The sequence below is a fragment of the Dromaius novaehollandiae genome, chromosome 1 (genome assembly GCF_036370855.1).
Source record: "Dromaius novaehollandiae isolate bDroNov1 chromosome 1, bDroNov1.hap1, whole genome shotgun sequence".
NCBI classification, from domain to species: Eukaryota; Metazoa; Chordata; class Aves; order Casuariiformes; family Dromaiidae; genus Dromaius; species Dromaius novaehollandiae.
The window spans coordinates 163,329,948-163,352,062 of NC_088098.1; the positions used below are offsets into that span (position 1 = coordinate 163,329,948).

The following is a 22,115-nucleotide window of genomic DNA, read 5'->3' on the forward strand; positions in this document are numbered from 1 at the left end:
CCTTAAGATCCACATGCTTCTCTTCACCACCTGGAAATTAGATAAGCTGCCCAATTATCTCTTAAGGGTTTTGTGAAAAGCAGATATGTGTGAACTCCTCATACTATACTGATAAGTGCCATAGAAAATACACATGAAGAAACTGGTGATTCTGACCGTATTCAGAATGAGGAGAGAGTACAGCAAAGAGGGCTTAAAGCCACACATTGTACAGATGCTTGTTTAATGAATATTGCCTTTGTGTGTACTGAATAAATAGGGAAACTCGTGTGTTTGTATGTTTGTGGAATCCCTTGTGACCATCTAATTACCATAGCATAATGTATATGCATAAATGGCTTAATTCAAATGCCACTGGCTTAATCTGGCCATTGACTAATCTGAGTACCTGGCTTTGCTAGAGTGATATCTTTATTACGGATTTGTGTAGTATTAACTTTTGATTAGGTCATTTGCATATTTCTTCTTTCCTTATTGTGAATAGATTGTTACCACAGCAAAATATTCAGTGGATAACTGAAAAATCAGCAGTTGCTTTTCGCTTCCCCTAAAATAGAGATTATTAATTTCCTTACTCTGTGTTATTTTCCCTCCTCTCTATGTGCAGCCTCAGATTTTCCGGAGCATCTCTGTTACTATTTTTAATTGGTTCACAATTCTGTCTTGCTGCATAGGTTTCTAATGGTTACTTGTACACTTGACAGAGTTACTGATTAATTTGGCTTTCAGGCTTTTCTTTTCCCATTGAATTTTATTATAGTATTATATTTAATTATAATATATTCTTTGGGCTTGCTAAATCTTTAGTTTTCCCTTCTCCAAACCTTCCTGGAGTGTTAAAACACAGCGTTTCGGACACAGAATCCCACAGCAACATCATTACACTTGAGCTGCCAATAGCACTGGTTTGTGGACTCAGATCAGCACCTGGCTGCTCTAATGCTCCTCTAGTGCCCTTTTACTTGTGAGTCTGAATATAGACCCTTCCTTGGGGTCTCATGCCCAGGCTGGAAAGGTGATCGCAAGTGGTTTTTTTTAAAAAAAAAAAAAAAAGAAAAAAGTCACTGCAATGTTTAGGAAGGAGAGGTGGAAACAAGTGTTTCTGGCGGGTCAGGCCCGTTAGGCTGCAATTGCTCCTCACTGGTGGCTTACTTCTCTGTCTAGTAAGGCCGGCGGGTGCCTCGCTTGGTGCAGCTCGCGCTGAGAAGATGCGAACGCTTTTAACCAGCAACAGCACGGTAAGGAGGCAGCATCTCGCACGCAGCACGGCAAAAGCGATTTTGGGGAAGGTAACATGACCCAGCCGCGGCCTGCGACAGCGTGAGAAACAGGGAGACTTCCTTCGGTCAGTTAAAAAGAAAAACTCGCAGGCTTTAAAACCTTTTATTCGTGCAGTCCGAGGGCAAAAAAGCCGCTCCCTTCAGGCACGCACAGGCGAGGAGCCGGGAGGGGACACCAGGGGACACCAGAGCCCCCCGCCGCCCCCGCCAGCGGCGGCCGTTTCCCCTGAGGCGCGAGGGCTCGGCCCGCGCGGAGGCGCCTAACAGCCGCCCGGGAGGGAGGGAGGGAGGAACCGCGGCCCCGGTGGGGGCGGCCGCGGCGCGGGCAGGGGGCCGCGGCGCGGGGAAGCTCCCCGGCCCTGCCGGAGCGGAGGCTGGGCGGCCCCGCGCAGGGAGGCTTGCCGGGGCGGCGCCGCGCCTCCGCCCGTCTGCGCGCAGGGGCGGGCGTCGCGGGGGAGCCGGGCCGGCAGGAGACGTCCTGCGGCGGCAGGGAGGGAGGGACGAGGCGGGGGTGCCGGCTCTCCCGGAAACAGCCCCGGCCGGCGGCAAAGCGGCGGCCGCTGCTGCGGGGGGAGGTCGCGTGTGGTGCTGCGCCGCCGCCGCCGGGCGGGCAGCCGGCATGGAAGCGGTGCCCCGCGAGGAGAAGCCCAACCCGCTGCGGGATGCCAACCTCTGCTCCCGGCTCTTCTTCTGGTGAGCGCCCGGGCAGGGCGGAGGTGGAGGCGGGGGGGGGGGAGGCGCGGCCGTGGGGCTGCCCGCCGGCGGGGAAGGCGCCGCGCCGGGGCTCTGCCGCCGCCTCCTCGCCCCTCGGCTTCCCGCCCGGCTCTGGGGGCGGCGGGGGGATGCGGGGCCCCGGCAGCCGGCGCGAGTGCCGCCGTCGCCTTCCGGCAGCGGCTCCGCAGAGGCGGCTCGGCGAGGGCCTGGCGGGCTAACACGTGTCAGCGCCGCCGGCTCGGGGCACGCAGGTGGCTCCCGGGAGCGGAAGCGGCGGCGCCGCGGCGAGGTCTGCTGAGGTGAAGGCTCGCTGATCCGCCGCCCGCGGGGAGCCCCGGCCGGAACAGGCAGCGGGTGCCGGCGGCGTGCCGCGTCTGCCGCCTCCGCGCCGCGCTCCCGGGTCTGGTGCCGCTTCCCCGGGCCGGGGGCGCCCCGCAGCCCGGCTGCAGCACGTGCGGGCAGGCAGCGTGCGAGCCCCGTGCGCTTCCTCCCCGGCGCAGCTGCTCGCGTAGCGGGTCGGCGGCAGGTACTGCTCTTCTCCGGAGCGCTGGCTAATCTCCCTGTCGGAGTCTGTTTTTTTTCCTTTTTGGCTCTGAATGAGGCTGTTTCTGAACCGTGTGGTCTGCTGAGGGGTTTCCCGGTGTAAGGGCGCTCTCCTGCTTTGACTCCCTGGGAGCGCAGGGTGTCGCAGAGCGAAGGTGGGGGATGGGGCGCTCACGCAAGCTGCTAGGAGACCGGTGACTTCTGTGCTAGTCCAGATAACTGCTGTGGCAGGGCAGCAGCTTTGCTTGGTCTCTTACTAGCGCTGGCTTTGGCGCAGGTGCACATCATTACTCAAAGCCATGAGGAATTACGGTCCTATAGTTTCGCTGCATTGAATTATGGTTAAAAAAAAGACACGGAAGGTGAAGAGGATGAGTATCAAACTTGTCTATCTTAGTAGGACGCTTTGGAAGAGAACAGTTACAAAGGTAGCACTTGTCCTGCTTCACCTGTTGTAGTCTGAACTCTGGGTGCACATGCTGTGTTACTCGAGGGAGAAGGACAAGAGGGCATGGTGTGTGAGGCCTCTGAAACACAAGGAAAAAAAGTCTTTCATCCTCAAAGCAGCTCTGAGCAGGTGCAGGGAGCCTTTATAGGAGGCAGAGGGATTTTAAAGGCCCTGAGCAATTTTATCTAAACATTGTTTTCAGTCAAGGGAATGTCCTCGGAGGTACTGTGTGCAAGAAACAGAGGTTGTGTGCTTGTGCTGAGCTCCCTGTGTTCAGCAGTTCGACTTGCCATTTCTTTTTTAGCACTGGGGTGCCCATGTTAGAAACAACATTTCTATGAAACCCAGGCAGAACGGGATGAACTACAGGTTGGCCACATAGCATTGCAGCACTGCTTTTGCTCTGATCACTTCCTCTTGCAGTGACCTTGTGCTGCTAGCAGTAGTTAGGCCCAAAACAATCCCGCTAGAGGTGAAAAAGGAAGCATGCAATGTTCATGACTTTTTTTTTTTTTTTTGACTGTTCCCATCATCTGTCTTACTGCTCTCCAGGTGTTGCAGTGGATTGTTCAACAGCACCAAGAAAATTTAAATTTCTCGAGTTTTAGGAGAGCACTTCAAAAGTTCCTTTTACCCCAAACATGTTTGTCGGTTCTTATCCTGAGAAGGGCAGGAGGAAGGCGAGCCCTGTGTTTGTGAGATGATAGGCCTGCTGAAATTTCAGAGATTGACTGGGCTATTTTGCTTTACAGCCTGTTACATTTCTTACTCTTCAGATAGTAGGGCTCAACTGTAGGGCTTGTGCTGTGAATAAAGTTTTTAATAGAATGTGAAAAGTTTTACTGAATTAAAAAAAAAAAAATTGTCCTGTATGCTATTTGCCAGGCTTTCACAGGCTTCAGCAGCATTATGTTACCCTTTTACCTATGCTGCATGTGATCATCAAAAATACCAGTATATTCTTGCTATTTGCTAGTCAAAAAGCTTTTATTTTCTCAGTGAAAAATTCAGCTGAAGTGATGTCTGTAGTGACATATAAAGCGAGGATCTAGGAGCTGTCCTCCTTCTGCAAGTTAACACTTTTTTACATAAAATCAAGAAAGGATTAAAATACGCTTCACTAGCTATAAAGCTAACCTTAAAGCTAGCTTTAAGAATTGTTCACCGCTTCTACAAAGTGCCCAGCCTTTGACAGCTGTGTGAGCATTTCTTGGGCGCTGCTTCACTGGAAGTGCTGTTTCTCACAGGATGTTCAGAGATTTTTCAGTTGGAGAACTGGAAAAACAGTGCTTGAGAAGGCCTGTTCTGGCAGTAACGGCAACCACTGACACGTGGTTGCTCCAGTGTGCCTCCTATGCTGCCCAAACCCTAGCTGCTGGCTGTTAGCCCTACTTTCTATCCTTATTAACAGCACTGCAGGCAGCTGGGCAGGCGTCCTTTTTTTCGTCTATTTATTTATTTATTTCCAAAAGTCTAATCTTGCTGTTGTAAGAAGGCTCCCTCCCCCTGCCCTTGCCTTTGTTGCCAGTGGTGTAGAAGTAGAGCTAAAATTATTCTGTCTTGCAGGAACAGGATCAAACTCACGGGGAAAAGTAATCATGTTTTCATTGAATTATAAAACTAAGGTAATGAGTGTGTAGGCTGAAGACACATTCTTCTCCCATTGTTCAAAGCTCGTCTTCTTGCTTTTGAGGTTGTGACTTTGACAAGTATGAGCTTGATGAACATTAAACGCTCTAGTACGTTCATGGGAAAGAGGAGCATCCGGATTCTGTGTGAATATTGTTATTTTATAATGCATCCCTTGTGTAATGTTAGTTGGATGTTAAAAAAATAAAAACTATTTATGACAGAAGTATGAAGATGAGTGTAGTTGCAAAGTATTCTTCTTTTCCATATCTTTCGCTCAATTATCTATGTTAACATAGGATTATCAAAGAACCAATTGCTGTTCTGGATATTTCAGATATTACTGTATCTGCTGACCTTCATTGTTGCTAGTTCCCATGCTCTCAGACTTCTCTAAGCTCTGGCTGGTGGTTCAGTTAGAGTTAGAGCACTGGGATATACTTCTAATTGTTTCCTTTACTTTACCTCATCCTTGCTGCTTATTTTTGGCTTGGCTTGCTGGTGAGAATGAGGACTTCGAAAGATTGATTGGAGGATTTGCTTGGTTTTTAAGGTCCCTCCAAGCAAGATAGGGTTCAATTTAGTGATTTTTCATATATAAAAACCTGCTCTGTTGCTGCAAATTTGGGGTTAAAAAGCTTTGCAAGTGTGTCTGGAGTTGAGAAGAACATTTTTCACATCACTTCTCTGCTGTGGGCAGTGGGGATTCTTAAGTTAATAGTTGTGTACCGTAACAGTATTTCTTTTTCTAAATATTTTCTGGTTTTTGAGCTTGTGTGTTCATTAAGTAGCTGATGTGTTTTTATTTTCTTAATAGCATTTGCTCCCTTGAGTTGTCAAAGATGTTCTTGCTATACGATGCTTGCTTCATTATGCACCCTGTTTTTTAGGCATGGAATTAACTTCCGTGGAAAGTTACAAAAGAAGTGCTATAATTACATTTTTGAAAGACTAGATAACTTTTGGCCCATTAATAACATGAGAAGGAGGACAAGCTGGAGCACCCAGAACAGGGAATCCGGTTATCTTGTTCAGAGAAGTAAAAGAAAGTAAAGTTCTGCTAAATTTCATTTATCATTTATTTTTAAGAAAAGAATTAAATAAAATTATTAATACTTAAGTATTTGCCTATCATAGAATTGGTGTGCCTGTGACAAGTTTTCAGCTTTTTTGGAGTATTGAGCGTTGTCAGCATCCTAAAGATGGATGCCTTTTTACATCATCACTTGACATGCAACAATTGCCATTATAGTAAGGGTATTAAAACATGAACTGAAAACTTGCTTCAAGGCATCCACCCAGTTATGATTCCAAAGAAGCAATGAATGTTTTATCATTACCTTTCTGTGTCTGACAGTGTTGCTCTTGGCCTACCAAGGAAGTGCGTTAGGGAAGATTACAAAATGAAAAGACTTCTTCACTAGTCTGACCTAGTATGTAAAGGGAGAAGATTAAAAAAAAAAAAAATCCAAAGGTCAGGATTAAGTGTGAACAGAATGAGGTAAGCAGAAATATGTAGGTCCCAGGGTTTTGAGTGACTGCACATTGTGTAGCTGTTTACATCTGAGCAAATATAGTCATACAATGTACCTCTCTTGTACCGGTGTAAATAAGCGCACACTTTTCATAACTTTTTCGTCCTCTCACATCCCAGAGCTTAGAATTAAAAGGGCCACTGGCTAATTTAGTTGGACTTTTCAGTGGGCCTAAATGTCATCTGTGCTTTAGTCCAGTGACTTGGCTGCCTTGAAAAGCATATCTTGCCTTGCTTGGAAAGAGGTTAGACAAAGAATTCATTGCTTTTCTTGGATGTTCTAGTTGGAGCTGAACTGTAGCACTGTTAGATACGATTATTGTTCCTTATTATGTCAGCAAGTAAATTTATCTGTGGTGATTTTATCTTTACTTCAGGTAATGAATGAAAATACCAAGCAGTATCAGGCTTTCTAGTGAACTGTCTGATACCTGATGAATTCCCATCAAAAATGTCCCAAATTAATGATGATGCTGACTCCTAATTGATAACACTTTATGAAGATCTTTGAGATGACTGATTTTTAGTTCATTTAGTGATTTATTGGTGCAAGATGACTACCTTTAGTAGGACTATTGTGGTACTGTCTGAAATTAAAAAACATGTGTAAGCACCTTCAGTATATATAAATGGAAGGTACGTTTTCAATAACCAAAGAATGAAATCGGACTTACCTCTTTTTTTTTTTTTTCCTTCTGATTTGAAAGAAGACTGAGGACATCTGTATGACCTATGATAAATGAAAAAACAAGGCATTATCTTTATCAGATATTTAATAGCCCATAGTCAAATTTTAATCCTTTGGACTCTTAAGTACTGCATTCATTTGTAAGTTTTGCTTATTTTATTGCAAGATAGATATATTATGTAGGAGAAAATAGTGTTTGAAAGCATTGTTTATGAGCTAGTTAAGTTAAAAATATGTGGGCCTAGAGTGCTAAATAGATTATATTGATTATAGCAAGTGTGTATAAACTGTGAGAATTTTGGCATTCACTATTTACAGTACCTGTGTGAGCGTAAAGCTCTGATGCATTAGATACACCATGAGATGACCCATTTATATATAACAAAACATTGAAGTTACTTGTCTTTGAAATGCTGTAGCCAGCATGCACTGTATCATTTCCCAGAAAGACTGACACTGTTGCAACCTCCTGAAATAATCCCTGCAAAACTTCAAACTTAGGGGTAAGTTGTGCTGTTTTTTTCCCAAAGTCTATTTCCTCCCTCCCCTCACCCAGCTCTAAAAATTTTTTCAAGAGCTTAAGAGTGGAGTAGAGGGAAAACAATTAGAGTTTGGGAGTAAAGGGTCAAAAAGAATAATCATCTTCTGTTCTGTGTACCCCATCACCCAAATGTGTCATACCAATGTGGACTCACAGCAGGTGATTTTAAATCTTCCTACTTCCATTACTTGCAGGAAGGGAAGTTGATACTGAAATTGCTGTCATTATGCTTCAGTGTTAATGTTTTCAGCGTTAGCCCGTTATGCTCATCTAGCCTTTCTGCATAACTTCATCTCTTGATTTTATTTTTTGTTGTGCTTTTTAAACCTATATATGAGCTCTAACACAGTTTTTTAGATGTATTTTTCAAGTGATGAAGAATTTGCCCACTCCAGCTAAGTTGTTTCACTAGTAAGTTAATTGGAGATTAGGAATTTGGATGATCAATTCTCTTCTGCTAAACTGAAGGACTCTTCCCTTCCGTTCGCTCTATGTAGCCGTTTAGGTCTTCGGTCAATAAATAGCTTATACTACTTAAATTTCTTGCATTATCTTCAGACCTTTGCACCAAATCATCTGTATGATGAATATTTTTCTTGGCATGTGGATGGCAGATCTGGAATCAGTATTTTGATAACAGTCTCTGGAATAGTCTAGTCTATAGTTAAAAGCAATGCCACTTTTCCACTCCTATTCCTAGGCTCTTCAGGAAGCATTAGCCACTGTATGGCAGCCGCCTTCTTTTTTCCTCCTGTTTTTATTTTCCTTGCCACCTGGTATATAACGAAGGGTGTTTCAGTAATCAGATAGTTCATACCTGGCGCATGCTGTAGATGAACAGCATGAAACAACCTGCTTTAAGTGCAATCAATACCAACTGAGTTACTGTTAGCATAGGAAGAGGGATGTTCAGCACTGTAGCTGCTTGCACTCTGCTGTGAAAAACCAGAAGCAAGGAAGACAAGATGAAGTTAAGTAGCAAAGGTTATTACTGTCTGGCATTGTAACCAAAAATATGAAAGGCGTTTTTGAGTTTACATGGCTTCGAAGTAGTTTCATTCTGTTCTTACTGTTCTTTATATTGTATGCAATGAGAAAATTCACTCTTTAAGCTGCCAGTAAACAGTGGAGGGAAATTGTGACTAGAACACTAGCTGAAAAACATCTAAAGAAATATGAGAACTTATTCTGCTTATTAATTGTATGTAGCTGCTTTGGTAAGGGGAAGTGGGAAACGAAAGCTTGCTGAGGAGAATGGGTAAGCATGTGAAATAGGGATAGTAAAAAAAAAAAAAAAGTCACATGATGGTTACAAAATGTTTGTTGCTGTGAGACTTGTGAATTCTCGCATGATAACACTGAAGACTGTGTTTATGTGTCTGTACATCCCATCCCAGCAGTGCTCCTCTGCACTAAAACCAAGCAAATGGCCCACAGTGTTGGATTTGCTCTGATGGTTTTTAACTTTGAGTCATGTCGTGAAGTTGGGCAATGAACAGTGCAAAAATGTGTAGGCACCTGAAAAAAGCTATAGAGGATAAGCAACATGAATTTATAATCAAAAGGTCTTGTAAGGAAACCTAATTTGTTTTTACAAAAAACAGCTCCAACTTAAGTGATTAAAGAGAAGGAAATACACGTTACTTCACAGCTTAGTATTTGAAGTAGTGCTTCCAAGCTGCTCAAGAAGATGAAATCCTAGCGTTATGGAAGAATTTGAGTAAACAAAGACTCTCCTGTGCAACTCTTGAAAAATAACTGGACATTGAGTATAAACAGATGATGCTTGTAATGTAATTCACAAATAGGCTTAGGAGGAATGGAAAAAATACATTTTGTAAACCACCTTCTTAAGGAATTAGTTGATGAGAGTATACAAGATGTGGTTTTTACTGGCTACTGGGAATTTACCCAGAAGGTAAACTCCTGCCTATAATTAAAAATAAAGGGGGGGGGGAAGAGATGAATTGTTTAGTTTAATAAGAAGAGTAGTCCATTCAGCATGATTTTTCTAACTCAGGCACTGATAAAGCATTTTTTTTTGTGAAATTTTGCACTTGTATAGAGGAAGGTGCTGTAATATTTTAGCGTTCGACTGTGGGGTGACAGTTGCTGGGGAGCAGCGTGAGTGGGGTCATCTCGGGACATGAGGGTGAGCTGGGAGCTGAGGGTGAGCATGGCGCAGGCAGCACCCTCAGCCACAAGGCACAGTCCCATGGTGCCCCTACAGGGGTGGGCACAGGCACTCCCATGGCATCGCCGGCGCTGGGTGCCAGGGCTGGGCCGAAATGGGACTGCTGGGACCTGGGGCACGGGGTGTTTGTGGGGTCCCAGGTGAGGCACCTTGGGGAAAGTAAGGCCCAGTGCAGCCCTCAGGGGCCTGATGGTAACACCCTTTCAAGGGCGGCTTGTGATGGTGGCATATTTTTTATTCATATCCAGTCTCTAATGTAACTATAGATGCTTCTTGGCTGATATTTTCTGACAGACTTTCTCAGGTCGTGAAAAACTTGCAATGTGTGGATTTTGGGAAAACTTTTCAGGCCCATTGTACAGTGTGGAAATATTACTTTTTTGACTATTTACAAGCAGGACATTATATTCATCCAAAGGTAGTGTAATTCCCATCCCTGCGCTCATGAACCAGTTGATCTGGACACTGCTATTAGTTCAGCTTACTTATTGGTAATATATTTCTTCCCTGGCTAAAAGGAAATTCTTTTGGAATGCTAACAAACTTAATTTAAAAGCTTCCTCTTTTAAGAAATCTTATTTTATGCATCAAATACAGTGACGTGGCTGTTTGGATTGCAAAATGACTCTGTCTTTCGGGTAGTGGAGATTGATTCTCTTCCGTGTTGCCTCGGTGAAAAAGTCAACCCTCCCTGAGGTCCCACTTCTTTTTTGTGGGTAAAACAGCTCTGTGTTTTTTTATCTTTTTCTGCAAACCCTGTGGATTCTTTTACTGGTGTAGTTGCTCTAATACAGATGATAAAACTTGCACTTTCCTGAACAACTGAGTAAAACTACAGCTGGTCAACTGGGTTATAATGTCCCAAGGAGTATAATGTCAGGGTCCAGGAGTAGGAAAATTCAGGAAATGAATGTTTATATTGTGGTCTTTATATATCTGTTTGTTCAGAAATGAATCACTTTTTTTTTAATCAGTGCCCAAGGTTCTGGTGTACCAGAAAGGCTTTTAGGGTCAGAGCAGTGATTTACTGTTTTGCAGTTGGCTATCTCTTGGGTTTCCATCAGGTCACCAAGTGACTTTTTTTTTTTTTTTTTTTTTTTTTTAAATCTTGATTCCTAGTGACATCAGTGTTCTGGCAGCAACAGGAACTAATTCTGGGCTTCTTTCCAGAGTGATGTCTTTGATCAGCTAATCGCTTTGATAGGAGAACAGAGCCATTCCCAGCAGAACAGAAGGTGCTTAGGATTCTTTCAGATGTTCCCATTTTTATATACAGTTTGTGCTAGCAAAAATTTGGACTATGCCCTTTAAAAGGCATCACATGAACATTGCGTTTCAGAAGAGTTATGAGAATAAGGTACTGCTTGCCTGATGCCTAAGAACCAAATAATTATTCAAAATACTTAGCAAACAGGGAGGTACCAAGGGGAAGAGATGATAGTCACTGAGGAGTCCTTTATTGTTTGTTTATTTTTTTTAAGTTGAACAACTTTTTCAGAAGGAAAGGTAGAAATGTGGGGCTGAGCTGTGAGCCCTTCCCATCCCTCTGCTCCTCATCTCTTCTTCTTCAGGCTGTAGATTAGTCCATTTTACACCCATCCATGGGATGAGAGGAATAGTTTGCTTTGTCTCTATATATTTCCTATTTCTCTATGTGATCTTAGCCTTTTTTTTTTTTTTTAAGGTTTTTTTATTAAGCCATAATACAGCTTGGGCAGTTTCTGTGTTCATGACGAAATCTTCTTTTCTGTAGGATTTTTTTTTTTTTTTTTTTAATACATAAAGGGATCAGTGCTAGCTGATCTCTGTTTTGTCAAAAAAGACATACTGGTGTAGGCTCCCTTCATAGCTAAATCTGGCTACTGAGGTTGCAGGGATGTTCTTTATCTAGGTTGTTGCCTTATATTTCCTGCTGCTTTAACAGTCCTCTTACAGCACACTCTTTTTATTTACTAAGCCTTCAGTCAAGAAAAGAGCCTGATTTTTGTTAGGAATGTGTGACTCTTGTAATAGCAGCCTGGGTGAAACAGGATGGTCTCAATGCTATTCTGAAAGGGGGGAATTCTGTATCGCATATTCCGCCTTCATTTGTGGCATCCTGATGGTAACTCTTTAATGGCTGAATATGAACATTTCCCAAGTCTTCTATCTGAAAGTAGACCTTCCAGCATGAAGTTCAGCACATATCAGTGAGGCAGCAAACTTGAACTGTTCTTGCTGTACTGACAATTTGTGATGGACAAATGAAAGACATCATTTTTGAGCTGAAAACTCTGCAAGGACTAAGCTTATTTTGAAACTTTGAAATCTGTAAAGAAAAATGTTTAGCTTTGTTCTAAAGATCTTCAACTGTAGCACAATAGCAATAGCACAATATACTTTTAAAAAGCTTTCATGCTGTTAAGACCTCTCTAGGAGCAGCTCTTAAGGCTTAATAATTGGAGACAGAGCAGTTGGGTGTAATAAAGCTAGAGGCATGTATCACTGATGTCTAGGAATCTTAAATAGGTTTTTGAACAGTAGAAAGTATTCTTGTAGGTACTCCATTACATAACTTGTTTTGTACATTAAACAAGGTGTGCATAGCTGTACTTGACTGTATCCAGAGTGGTGGTTAGTTTAAATTGGCACAGGATTTTGCGAATTTTCTCGATCTATATGAAGGGAGTCAGAATTATGAGAACAATCTTATAATTCCTCTATTAATTATTTGACCTTTGGAAGTGAAGTTTTAACTGGAGTTGACATGAGAATCAAAGCAAGACCACAGAAACACCAGACTGGCTGTGACTTATCCTGTGTGGAATTCTGCACCTCTCCAAGATCCAAAGTTGCATTTAAGTATGTAAGTGTTGGCTGCAAGCTCGGTTGTCCAATGAATAAAATACATTTTAGAAGCAGAGCAAGGTAAGCACAGAGTCAGCAGTAGAGCACAGGAAAGCTCAGCAGCGGGTGGTGGTGTTTACTTTTTCCTTTTTTTGTTGTTGTAATGCCTGTCCTTTTTTTGCCTAACCTCACAAAAGCATGTGGGCTTGTTCTGAGTTTCTGCCCTATTGTCCTTTATAATAAACAAGTCACAAAACAAATTACCACAGTTTTTGGCATACTTTGGCTTGTTTTTTCTTGCATTTTTTTAATGTTAAAATGGAGTTTGTAGTGCTATTATATCACTGTTTTCGAGATATAGTTTTAACTAACAGAAAAATATAAGCACTCTGAATTTGTGCTACTTCTGACTGAACTAATAGTCTTAAAAATTTGAGATTTTTGGCAGTTTTTACTCTGCATTATCTCCATCTGCTACTTAATTTGGAAATCAGTTCTCATAGTATGTACAGTCCTTGATTGACATGGACCATTTAGGGTGATGAGAGAAGAGATTTTCTACAAACCATACAAGTTCAGCGGAGGTAGGTGTATTATCAGTAAATATTTTGGAGAGTTTAAGGCTAAAGGATAAGCTAGATCATTCTAGCAGTCCCTCCTGCAGACTTGAGAATGTTATATTTCATCAAGTTATTTTTCAAGTGGGCCATGGTCAACATTTTTTGCTACTGTTGGCTGTAGTGCTGAATCAAACTGACATCAAGATAAGGTAGTCGCCTTCAGCAGAAGTGTTATTCTTTCTGTGGCCGGGTTTTTACCATGTTTTAAAAATTATAAATCCAAGAATTTTGTTCTACAGAGTAAAACTGAGAGCACTGTTTCATTTTTAAACTTTTTTTCCTGATATGAACACCAATATATGGTAATAAATATCCTTTTAATGCTCCTTGTTAAGGTTAAATGTCAGAACAATTTTCATTTTTACCGCCTTGACAGCAATAGTTAGTGGAATTCTTAACCACTTACATTGCTGTGAGCATTAATCTCTGTATTTTCATGAAAAAAGCAGCCTCATCGTTTTTCTTACGCTAAAGTAGCAGGAGAAGATTACTCATCCTCGGTCTTACCCTGTTAGAAAGGAGATCTGTGGCTCATATACAGAGTATGCTGGAAACTCATACTGATGTTGCAAGAGGAGGAGCAATTAATATCAACCACAGGAGTCGACTGAAATTTGCAGCTCTTTCCCATCGTTGTCTGTCCTGGAGCAGGTAGAGCTTCTCATCCAGCAGCCAGAAATTGTGCTTGAATGACCTTGAGGTTATTTGTCCTGTGTCCGCTTTTTACCAGCGATAGGCAGCAGAACTGAGGCCAAAGAAGCAGCATTTCAATGGAGCAGGTTCACTAGGGCTATTCTCAGTGTCGAACCATAGAGGACAGCTCTGCCATTTGATGTAGAGCTCTTGTGTCAAAACAGGCAGAAGCTCTTTTGCTGGCTGGAGCAGTTGATCTTTGAGGCTTTTGGTCCGGAACTTTAAGGAAAATGTTGCAGTGATTTGCCCAGAAGGTTGTACTACCTGGCTATACAGTCAAAGCAACAAGCAGCTTGTCTAACAAGTAACTTTCTAATTGTCTCTGTATGGTTAACATCTGTTGAGGGCTTAGCTCACATACGATACAGCAGATCTTTAGTACCCACCCTATCAGTTTAAAAAGGGCTGTTAGCCATCAAAGATGCTACTCTAAGCATAGAGACTTAATCTTTGAATGCATGCATCACATACATGCTGTACTACTACCATGCTAAGCAGCACAGGAAAAACACTGTTGATCCCATTTGTCACATACTGCCGTGCCATGGAGCCTGTGCAAAAGGCTGTTGCAGTAGCCCTACTTTGGAAGAAACTCTCTGAGCCCCCTCTTCTAGCATTCAGCCTGCCCCTTCACCCTCTCTAAACTAATCCCTCTCTAAACTAATCAACAGACTTCTCATAAGGCAGTGGATACAAAATTGAGTTGGAGCATGCTGGAGCAAGAAATGCAAAGCTGTGATATGTGTTCATAACCACTGTTGTGGTTGTGAATAAATAAATGCCCTCATTGCAAACCATCACAGCCTTGAATTCTCACATCTGCTTTCCAGAAAGTAATACACTTCATCTAGTGTGCCAGCTACTCTTTTAAAAACTGCATTGTGAAGTCAAGGAATAGCTTTGCATCAGAAACGAAACAATAGTTCCAGGCTTTCACAGGCCATTGACATGAGACAGGAACATTTTGTCATGAGTGCAAGAGTATTGTTTTTTTCCAAAACGGGTCCATCTCTGACTTCTTGGTTCTGATCCTGCATGATGATCTCAAAAAATTTTGAGAAAACAAGCCTGAGAGCTTGAAGTCATGCCTTCCCTGGAAACCAAATATTGAGGATTCAGTGGAGAGAGTTTGTAAACTTTGTGGCAAACTTCAATTTCCTTAACCCCTCTCTTCCCACTAAGCCATGCCGGTTTCATAGGTGTCCTTCTCTTTTTCATGAAAAACTTTATCGCTTTTGTCTTTGCTGTCACTCATGTCTGCTCTGTGGAGCAGACCCATGTTTCAGGCTTAAAGAAGAGTCTAGGTGCATAAATGCTGGTCTTAGCCTTTTCTTCAACAGTGTCGGTTCATCTAACAAAATACGGCTTATATCCTACAAACTTTGCCTTGCTTATATCCTACAAACTTTGCCTTGCTTATATCCTTATACTCTTACACCTACAATAACAATATTATGAATTTTCTGAAGCTGTCTTCTACTGAGCTTTTAAAAATCTAGCCACATTTGATAGAAAATATTTTTCCTTTTTTCAGTCTACACACTTAATTTCCTCACTAAAAGGTGAGAACGTGCTTTGCATTTATAATTCCAAAATGTTTAATATTAGTTCCAGTAATAATCTGTTATTTGTCTGTTTACATTTGAGTGGGTATCTCTAAATTATTTCACTTTAATATTTGTCAAAATGGTAGTTCAATGGCAGTTCCTTTTTTCATATAAACAGTCATGCTAGTTACAAAAAATGTCTTTTAATATATGATACAATTTGATGTACAATTTGTCAATATTTTAATAGTTGGATTAGTTCTGTTTTCTAAATATTTAAGGAATGGCTAATTTTGAATGTGATTCCCACTGTAAGAGAAAACACTTACTTTAAGGCCAAGAAGAATTGTATTGGCCATCTGGATGACTGGGGGTAAGGTGCTGTGGGGCATAAACACCTCAAAGACCTTGCTTTTCCATTTGAAAAATAGAAGTGAGTTAATTGTTAGGTGTTGTGAAGATAAATGTAGTAAAATGTGTGGGATGTTGAGGTGACACATGCGAAGAGGAGGGAAGAAAGGCATAGAAAAATAAAATTAAGATGTGGAGGAATTACTTTTCTGGTCCACTGATGAGTTTATTAATAAACTTGTATTTAAATAGGTGGTTGAATCCCTTATTTATTACTGGACATAAACGGAAGCTTGAAGAAGATGATATGTATAAAGTGTTGCCAGAAGACTCGTCGGAGAAGCTTGGAGAGGAATTACAGTGGTAAGGAGAAAAATCATTGTTCTATTTTATTATATGTCTGCTGATGAAGATAAGAAATGTATTCGTATTCTGAAATTAAAAGGGGTTACTGTAAAGTTTATCAAAGTGTCCTGTTAAACCTTCTGGGGAGTAGAGAGTAATATTGTGAACTTGTTTACTATGGAAACATTTTAATTTTTTCAAATTATATATAATGAAAATATATTTGAGTATTTTCAGTATATCATTTACAGTTCCTTTGGCACTTTGCAGAGTGCTTGGAACAGAACACTGAACTGTTACTGAAGTAACCCTAAATAAATTAATGGGACTCTTCTGATCTGTGGTACAGTAGCTGTTGAAACTTTTATACTTCTTCTGTATAGAAATGAGGAAAAAGATTAATGCCTTTTGTTTTGGAGAACAAACTGAATTAAAAGTGACAGCTGTGTATCTTTTATGTGTGTATGTATATATTGAAAATATACCACTTTTTGGTAAAGTGCTAAAAAGCCTTGGAGATCTAAAAGCTTGCCTTTTGAAGGAGTTCTTATTTTGCTGTAAATATCCTTTATTAGACTGTTTTCCAGTTCATGTGATTATGGACTCAAGAGGGTCTCTCTCTCTTATTTGTTAAATATATTCTGAAAATAACGGTTTATGTAAATTGTCTTGAACCTTGCACTAGAGAAAAATTATTTTTGTCTTCAAAGTATTTTTTAATATAATTAGAAATAGAGTTGTTTCCTAGCGAAAGGTGGCCTTTGAACTAAGAAAGTGGTAGGCTGGCCTTGATATTTCTTGCAATTACACTGAAAGATGTTTGGCAAATCAACTTTCCTAATAATTTGGCCAGGAGAAGAGACTTCTCAAAAAGTAAAAAGCATCCAGAAAGTAAAGATTATGACCAGTTCTTTCATGTTTCTGCTCTGGCTGAGTTAAATGGAGAATGAGTGATTGTGATAAACTCATGGGAATGCAGCCTTTAATATCCTTCTAGCTGGAGATCCTTGTCAAATTCCACTGTTCAGCGGGTTTGTTGTACAGGAAGATGAACTCTTTCCAATGACTTACAGTAAAAGCACACACTTTCCATGAGTTAAGGAAGCAGTAGAAAATACAGCATCTAAAAGAAGAGTGGTTTTTTTTTTTTCTTTTTTTTTTTTTTTAACTCTTTAGTGTATTGTCCAAGAAGCAAAGAATACAATTCATAAGTAGCCACCTAAATAAGTAGCTTTTTGTTGTAGGCCAGCAAACCCCACAGAGTCTAGGCAGTTTTAATTCTGAATCTGAAGCGTTTAGGCAATGACTCTATAATTCCTGTAGCATAAAGTAGGGTAAAAAAAAGTTTTATTCTTCTGTCGATACTATACACTTCAAACTTGTGTGCCTTGTTGCAAAGTAATAAACTTGGCTTTCATGTCTTAGACTAATTTCAGCCCTCAAACTAGCAAGGTCAGAGGTCATGGCAGAAAGTATTTAGCATCCAGAAACAAGGGAGAACATCGTGTCTGACAGCAGTGTGCTTTAAGAGGTCTGCTTAAGTCCTGATTTTTTTGTTCATATTTAACTGAACAAACTCATGTTTGTTATTACTGTCTTTGATTTTAATGTGAATGGATTGTGCTCAACTTGCGGGCAGGCATGCGGTAATACAAAGATCCTTGCCACTCTGCTGTTGTAATCCTTGCCTTTGGAGAAATGTGGGGAGCCTTAAGTGACTAAACTGCTGTAGACAGTTCCTTTTGTTTTTTGTGCCATATCTGCTCCTCTTCATCAAAGCATGTGACAGAAACAAGGACGGGATTGTGCATAACCTTTCTGGGGAAGTGCAGAGCTCGTAGAAAGATAAAGGCACTCCATGTGGCCGTGTTGTCTTGGTTTAGTCCTTTAGTCCATAGTTAGGAGTTCATATGGTAATTGGCTCTTAACTAAGGTTACTGGCTGTCTGAATCAGGAGGAAATAAAGAAAGAATGACTTCATCATATGCAAATGCATAAAAGGCAATAGCAGTCAACAGTGGCCAAGCAAATATTTTTGCTACCTCCCTGTGTTTGTGATTGCAGGAGAACGAATAGGCCTGTAATGCTAAATACATGTTTTTGTAAATGAGAAAACATGACTTTTTATTATCATGTTAATGTCTTAATGAAAAGTGATTTACAGAAATGATCATGGCAATCCTGCTGCCGGTCTGAATCTGTTTTATTCTAGCCAGTTGCCTTGTGGTTTTATACTTTTCTTCCAGCATATTTGCCTTTTATTTTTCAGCTACTGGGATAAAGAGGTGCAAAAAGCAAAAAAAGATGGAAGAACACCACATTTAACAAAAGCAATCATACTCTGTTATTGGAAATCCTATTTAGTTTTTGGAATTTTCACAATGATTGAGGTAAGCGGTTTAAAATATGATACAACACGCTTCCTAGCCAACAGCAATGTGAAATTCGTGGTGCACACTGGTGACTTCATGCTGCGCCATTCAGAGAAATTGGAGTGTTCATAAACTCTCTCAGAAAAGTCAAACAGAGCTACATTCCCTAAGAGATTGAAAAACCAAGTCAGATATTTTATCAGTGAGTCTCATAACTGTGGAATTATGGACATGGAACTGAGAGCTAATTTCAGTGCACTATTGCTGAGATAATATAAGCCATCTGACGTGCTTTCTGACGTGCGTCTTCCCTGTATTTTATGTATCTGAACGGGATGTCCCATAGAAAAAAGATTTTTGCCATGCACAATGTCACACTATGTCATCTTGAAAAATGGAAGCACAATATGTATTCATGTAACTTGCTTTTATAACATTGAAGTTTTTATTGATAATTGAGAGAGTTCCCTTTTAAAGAATCAGCTAAATTTTAATATGGGATACATTTCTTTTGGTTTATAGTGTTGATAAAAATCAGCTTGGCATTTTGGAGCATGATAAAATAATATGGCATGTGACTTGCAACAGTAATTTGGTTATTATTTGCCTGGGCACAAATTTGGGTAGCATAGTATGATACTAAATTGTTTATACATTTTTTCCTTTCTTTTTTCTTTAGGAAACTCTCAAAATAATTCAGCCAATATTTTTGGGAAAAATTATTAATTATTTTGAAAACTATGATTCCTCTGATGAGGTAGCTTTGAATTTTGCATATTGCTATGCAGCTGCTCTGTCTGTGTGCACACTTATTCTAGCTATAATGCACCACTTATACTTCTATCATGTACAGCGGGCTGGCATGAAGCTGAGGGTAGCTATGTGTCATATGATTTATCGGAAGGTAAGCAAACATGTTTACAGTTGTATTTGGCATTTGATAGCTATTTCTTTCTATATAAGGTTAAAAATATGGCTATTTGTTTTGTATACTCTTGCAATTTCATGGAAGTTACTGATTTGCAGAAATGTAATGCATGTGAATGAACATCACTGTTTGAATGCATCTGTGTGCATTTTATACTGTCTTTAGTAAAGTGGTTGTCATTTAGACATCACTTTGAGTGAAGGTGATGGATTAAAGAGCCCTAAAGACTGGGGGAGAACTGCAGACTTTCACCTGCTTGTGCTGTGGGAGAGAAGCCTTCCTGTTGTTGGCAGAGTTTGTTGGAATAGTAAGAGGTGGTCAACATATAGCTGGAGAAGGGCAGAGGTCCCAATGGATGCTGGGTCTTAGCCATTTCAAGCTGGTAGTTACCTGGCCTCCCAGTTTCTAGCTAGGGAGGACATCATGCTTGGCTGTCACCATTTCCTTTAGTACTCTCAGTTGCCTGCCAGTTGCTGCACTCTCTTTTCTTTACCCATGCTGTGATTTATTTATGTTTTCTTCTAACAGTGCTGTAGAGGTAATGAATTGCCTATTTAACTCAGAAAGGCTCCCTCCTCTTTTTGGTATGTCAGATTAGCAGGTTTTCAGAGGATATTCACTTTCTCTGTAACAGTGTGGAAGCCTTGTTTGGATTAAAAGTCATAAAAACATGCAAGTCAGTTGCATGTTTAGGAGAGGACTCCAGAAGCATTAATATCCTTTAAGGCAGTAGGTGAAGACCGGAGTAACTACTTCTGTAGTTCAGTGAGCCGCAGGGTGTTGCAGTGTTGCTGCTGTGCCCTCTAGGCTGGAAGGGATGCTTGGCATCTTCACAGACAGGTCCCCTTAGTATTTTTTATTTCTCTTACTTGGGAGGGAAGGAAAGAAAGCAAGAAAGAAGAGTGGGGAAAGCAGAGACAATTCAGAAGCAAGCTGAATCCTAGAGATAGCATAGAGCCAGCTGTTTTTTAGTCTCAATTATTGGTTGTACTGTGAGAGCACTGTAGTCCTGGACTGGACCCAGTAACGTGAGAAAGGAAGTATGTTTGGAGAGCTGTGGCATCTTTCTTTTTGCTGTCTGCATGTCCTGATGGAGATATAGCTACCCTCGACTACCGATGGAGCTGAGACTGATCTCAGATGGCAGATGGGACAGGAGAAACTGTGGGTAGTACTGTAGGAGAAGTAGGCAAACAACACCCAGGATGAAATGCTGATCTCCATGTACTCTTGGGAGAAAGCAACCCAGTCGTAAATGTCTGCTCCTCTCTTCTGAAGCTGTTGGTAACACCCGAACTACCAAGCCTGTCTCCGCTTCCAGGCAGGAACACCGCTGGGGGCACTGAAAGGAAAAATGCGCTCTCTTTGAAGTTACTGGGATAGTGACCTGCCAGTGTTTACTTCAGCAAAGAAATTTAAGCAAAGGATCAGGAATGTGAAGTTTATTTAGTATATAAACAAATTCATATTATTTTAACTATTAAATATGGGTACCATCCACTTAAAGCAAACATTTTTACTACCAGTATAGGTCATGCAAGGTTTGGGGCAAAAGCTCAAAGTGTGGGCTGTAAAAATGGCTGCCTTGTAATGGTGATTGTTTTTCATGTACATATTTATTCTCCTCCCTCTTCTTGTACCTTGGAAATTATCCTCTGGGAACTTGGCTCTAATATGGCACACTACTTTCTTGTACATAAACATATCTCTAAGGTATTAATTTACTCTACTGATTATCATAACACACTTTGAAATTCATGAGATATGTATATAGTAAAGTTGTTTGTTACATTGCTGATACTGGCTTAGGTGCCTAGAAGCTTGGAAAAGAAATGTTCATAATGTGTACCCTTATTTCTAGAGATGTGATTAAATGGAAAATTAATCTCCCCTCATCTCATAAATGTTTACTCCTGAGGGGGAAGGCTGAAGTTATGGCAGAACATTGATAAACCTTACTAATCAGTTGTCTTCATTATTGAAGGTTCATAGATAGGTCATACTTTCCCTTTGTCCTCACCTATGCTTTTGAAAGAATCTGGATGCTAATTTACCAGCACTGTTGCAGTGTTCATTAATTCCTGCACTAAATAAAAACTAGGATTTGCAAGGATGAATAGGGTGGAAGGGAAGGCATCCTTAATATAAAATTTCAAATGCTAATAATTCATAAGTTTTATACCGCTTTTCTTGGAAAGTTAAAAACTGATTTTATTTGCATAAAGCCTGCATTCAAACTCTAAGATGTTTTGTGATGAGTATGAAATATTAGTGAGGCACGCAGCAAGTTTGTAACAAAGATGAAAATAGACTCTCTTGTGACTTTCAATCTCCTGTTTTAAAACCAAAGACTACATATGGAAGGCTGATTATTTATTTTTGAAAATTTCAGTTTTATACGTTCTTTGAGGTTTAGAATAGACACTAGGGCAGTTTAAACTGTGTAGTAGTTGCCTGAGACAGGAAGCAGACAATTGTTCAAAGGTGGCAGCAGCTGTTTGACTGGAATAGTTGCAATAGTCCTTTCTCCGGTCAGTTCTCCCTTTTTTCCTCTGCTTTCAAACTAACAGTTTGGGGCAGGGAGAAGTTAAAATGAATGGGAATACAGAAAGCAAAGAATTGTTAAAAAAGTGGAAATAGGGTCAATGCAATTACATCTGGAAAAAGATGAATTCTAAACAGACGTCAGGAGTACAAACTGCTGTCATTAATTCATGTAAGTAAAACCTATTTTCTTTGAAGAAAGGTGCTTGCTGGGAAATACATATGCATGGAAAACATATGTAGAGAGAAATCAAGCAGCTTGTTGTGCTGAAAACAGGTATTTGGCAAATATAAAATAAAATGCCAATTCAAATCATA

At 40.7% G+C, this 22,115-nt stretch overlaps 1 protein-coding gene across 3 annotated transcripts in view; it reads left to right on the forward strand.

Annotated features, from left to right (window-relative positions):
• Positions 1 to 1,686: 1,686 nt before the first annotated feature.
• The window catches only part of ABCC4 (ATP binding cassette subfamily C member 4 (PEL blood group)), a 154,894-nt gene continuing 134,465 nt past the window's right edge, over positions 1,687 to 22,115 (forward strand). Inside the window, exons 1-4 of one of the 3 annotated variants that reach the window (XM_026119446.2) lie at positions 1,687 to 1,973; positions 15,861 to 15,971; positions 18,223 to 18,343; positions 19,005 to 19,229. In XM_026119446.2, the coding sequence (XP_025975231.1) occupies positions 1,900 to 1,973; positions 15,861 to 15,971; positions 18,223 to 18,343; positions 19,005 to 19,229 (531 nt within the window). In that variant the 5' untranslated portion in view covers positions 1,687 to 1,899. Of the gene's footprint in view, positions 1,974 to 13,544; positions 13,669 to 15,860; positions 15,972 to 18,222; positions 18,344 to 19,004; positions 19,230 to 22,115 lie in introns of those variants that run through there. The other 2 variants (XM_026119447.2, XM_064504656.1) reach the window with 2 other exon arrangements.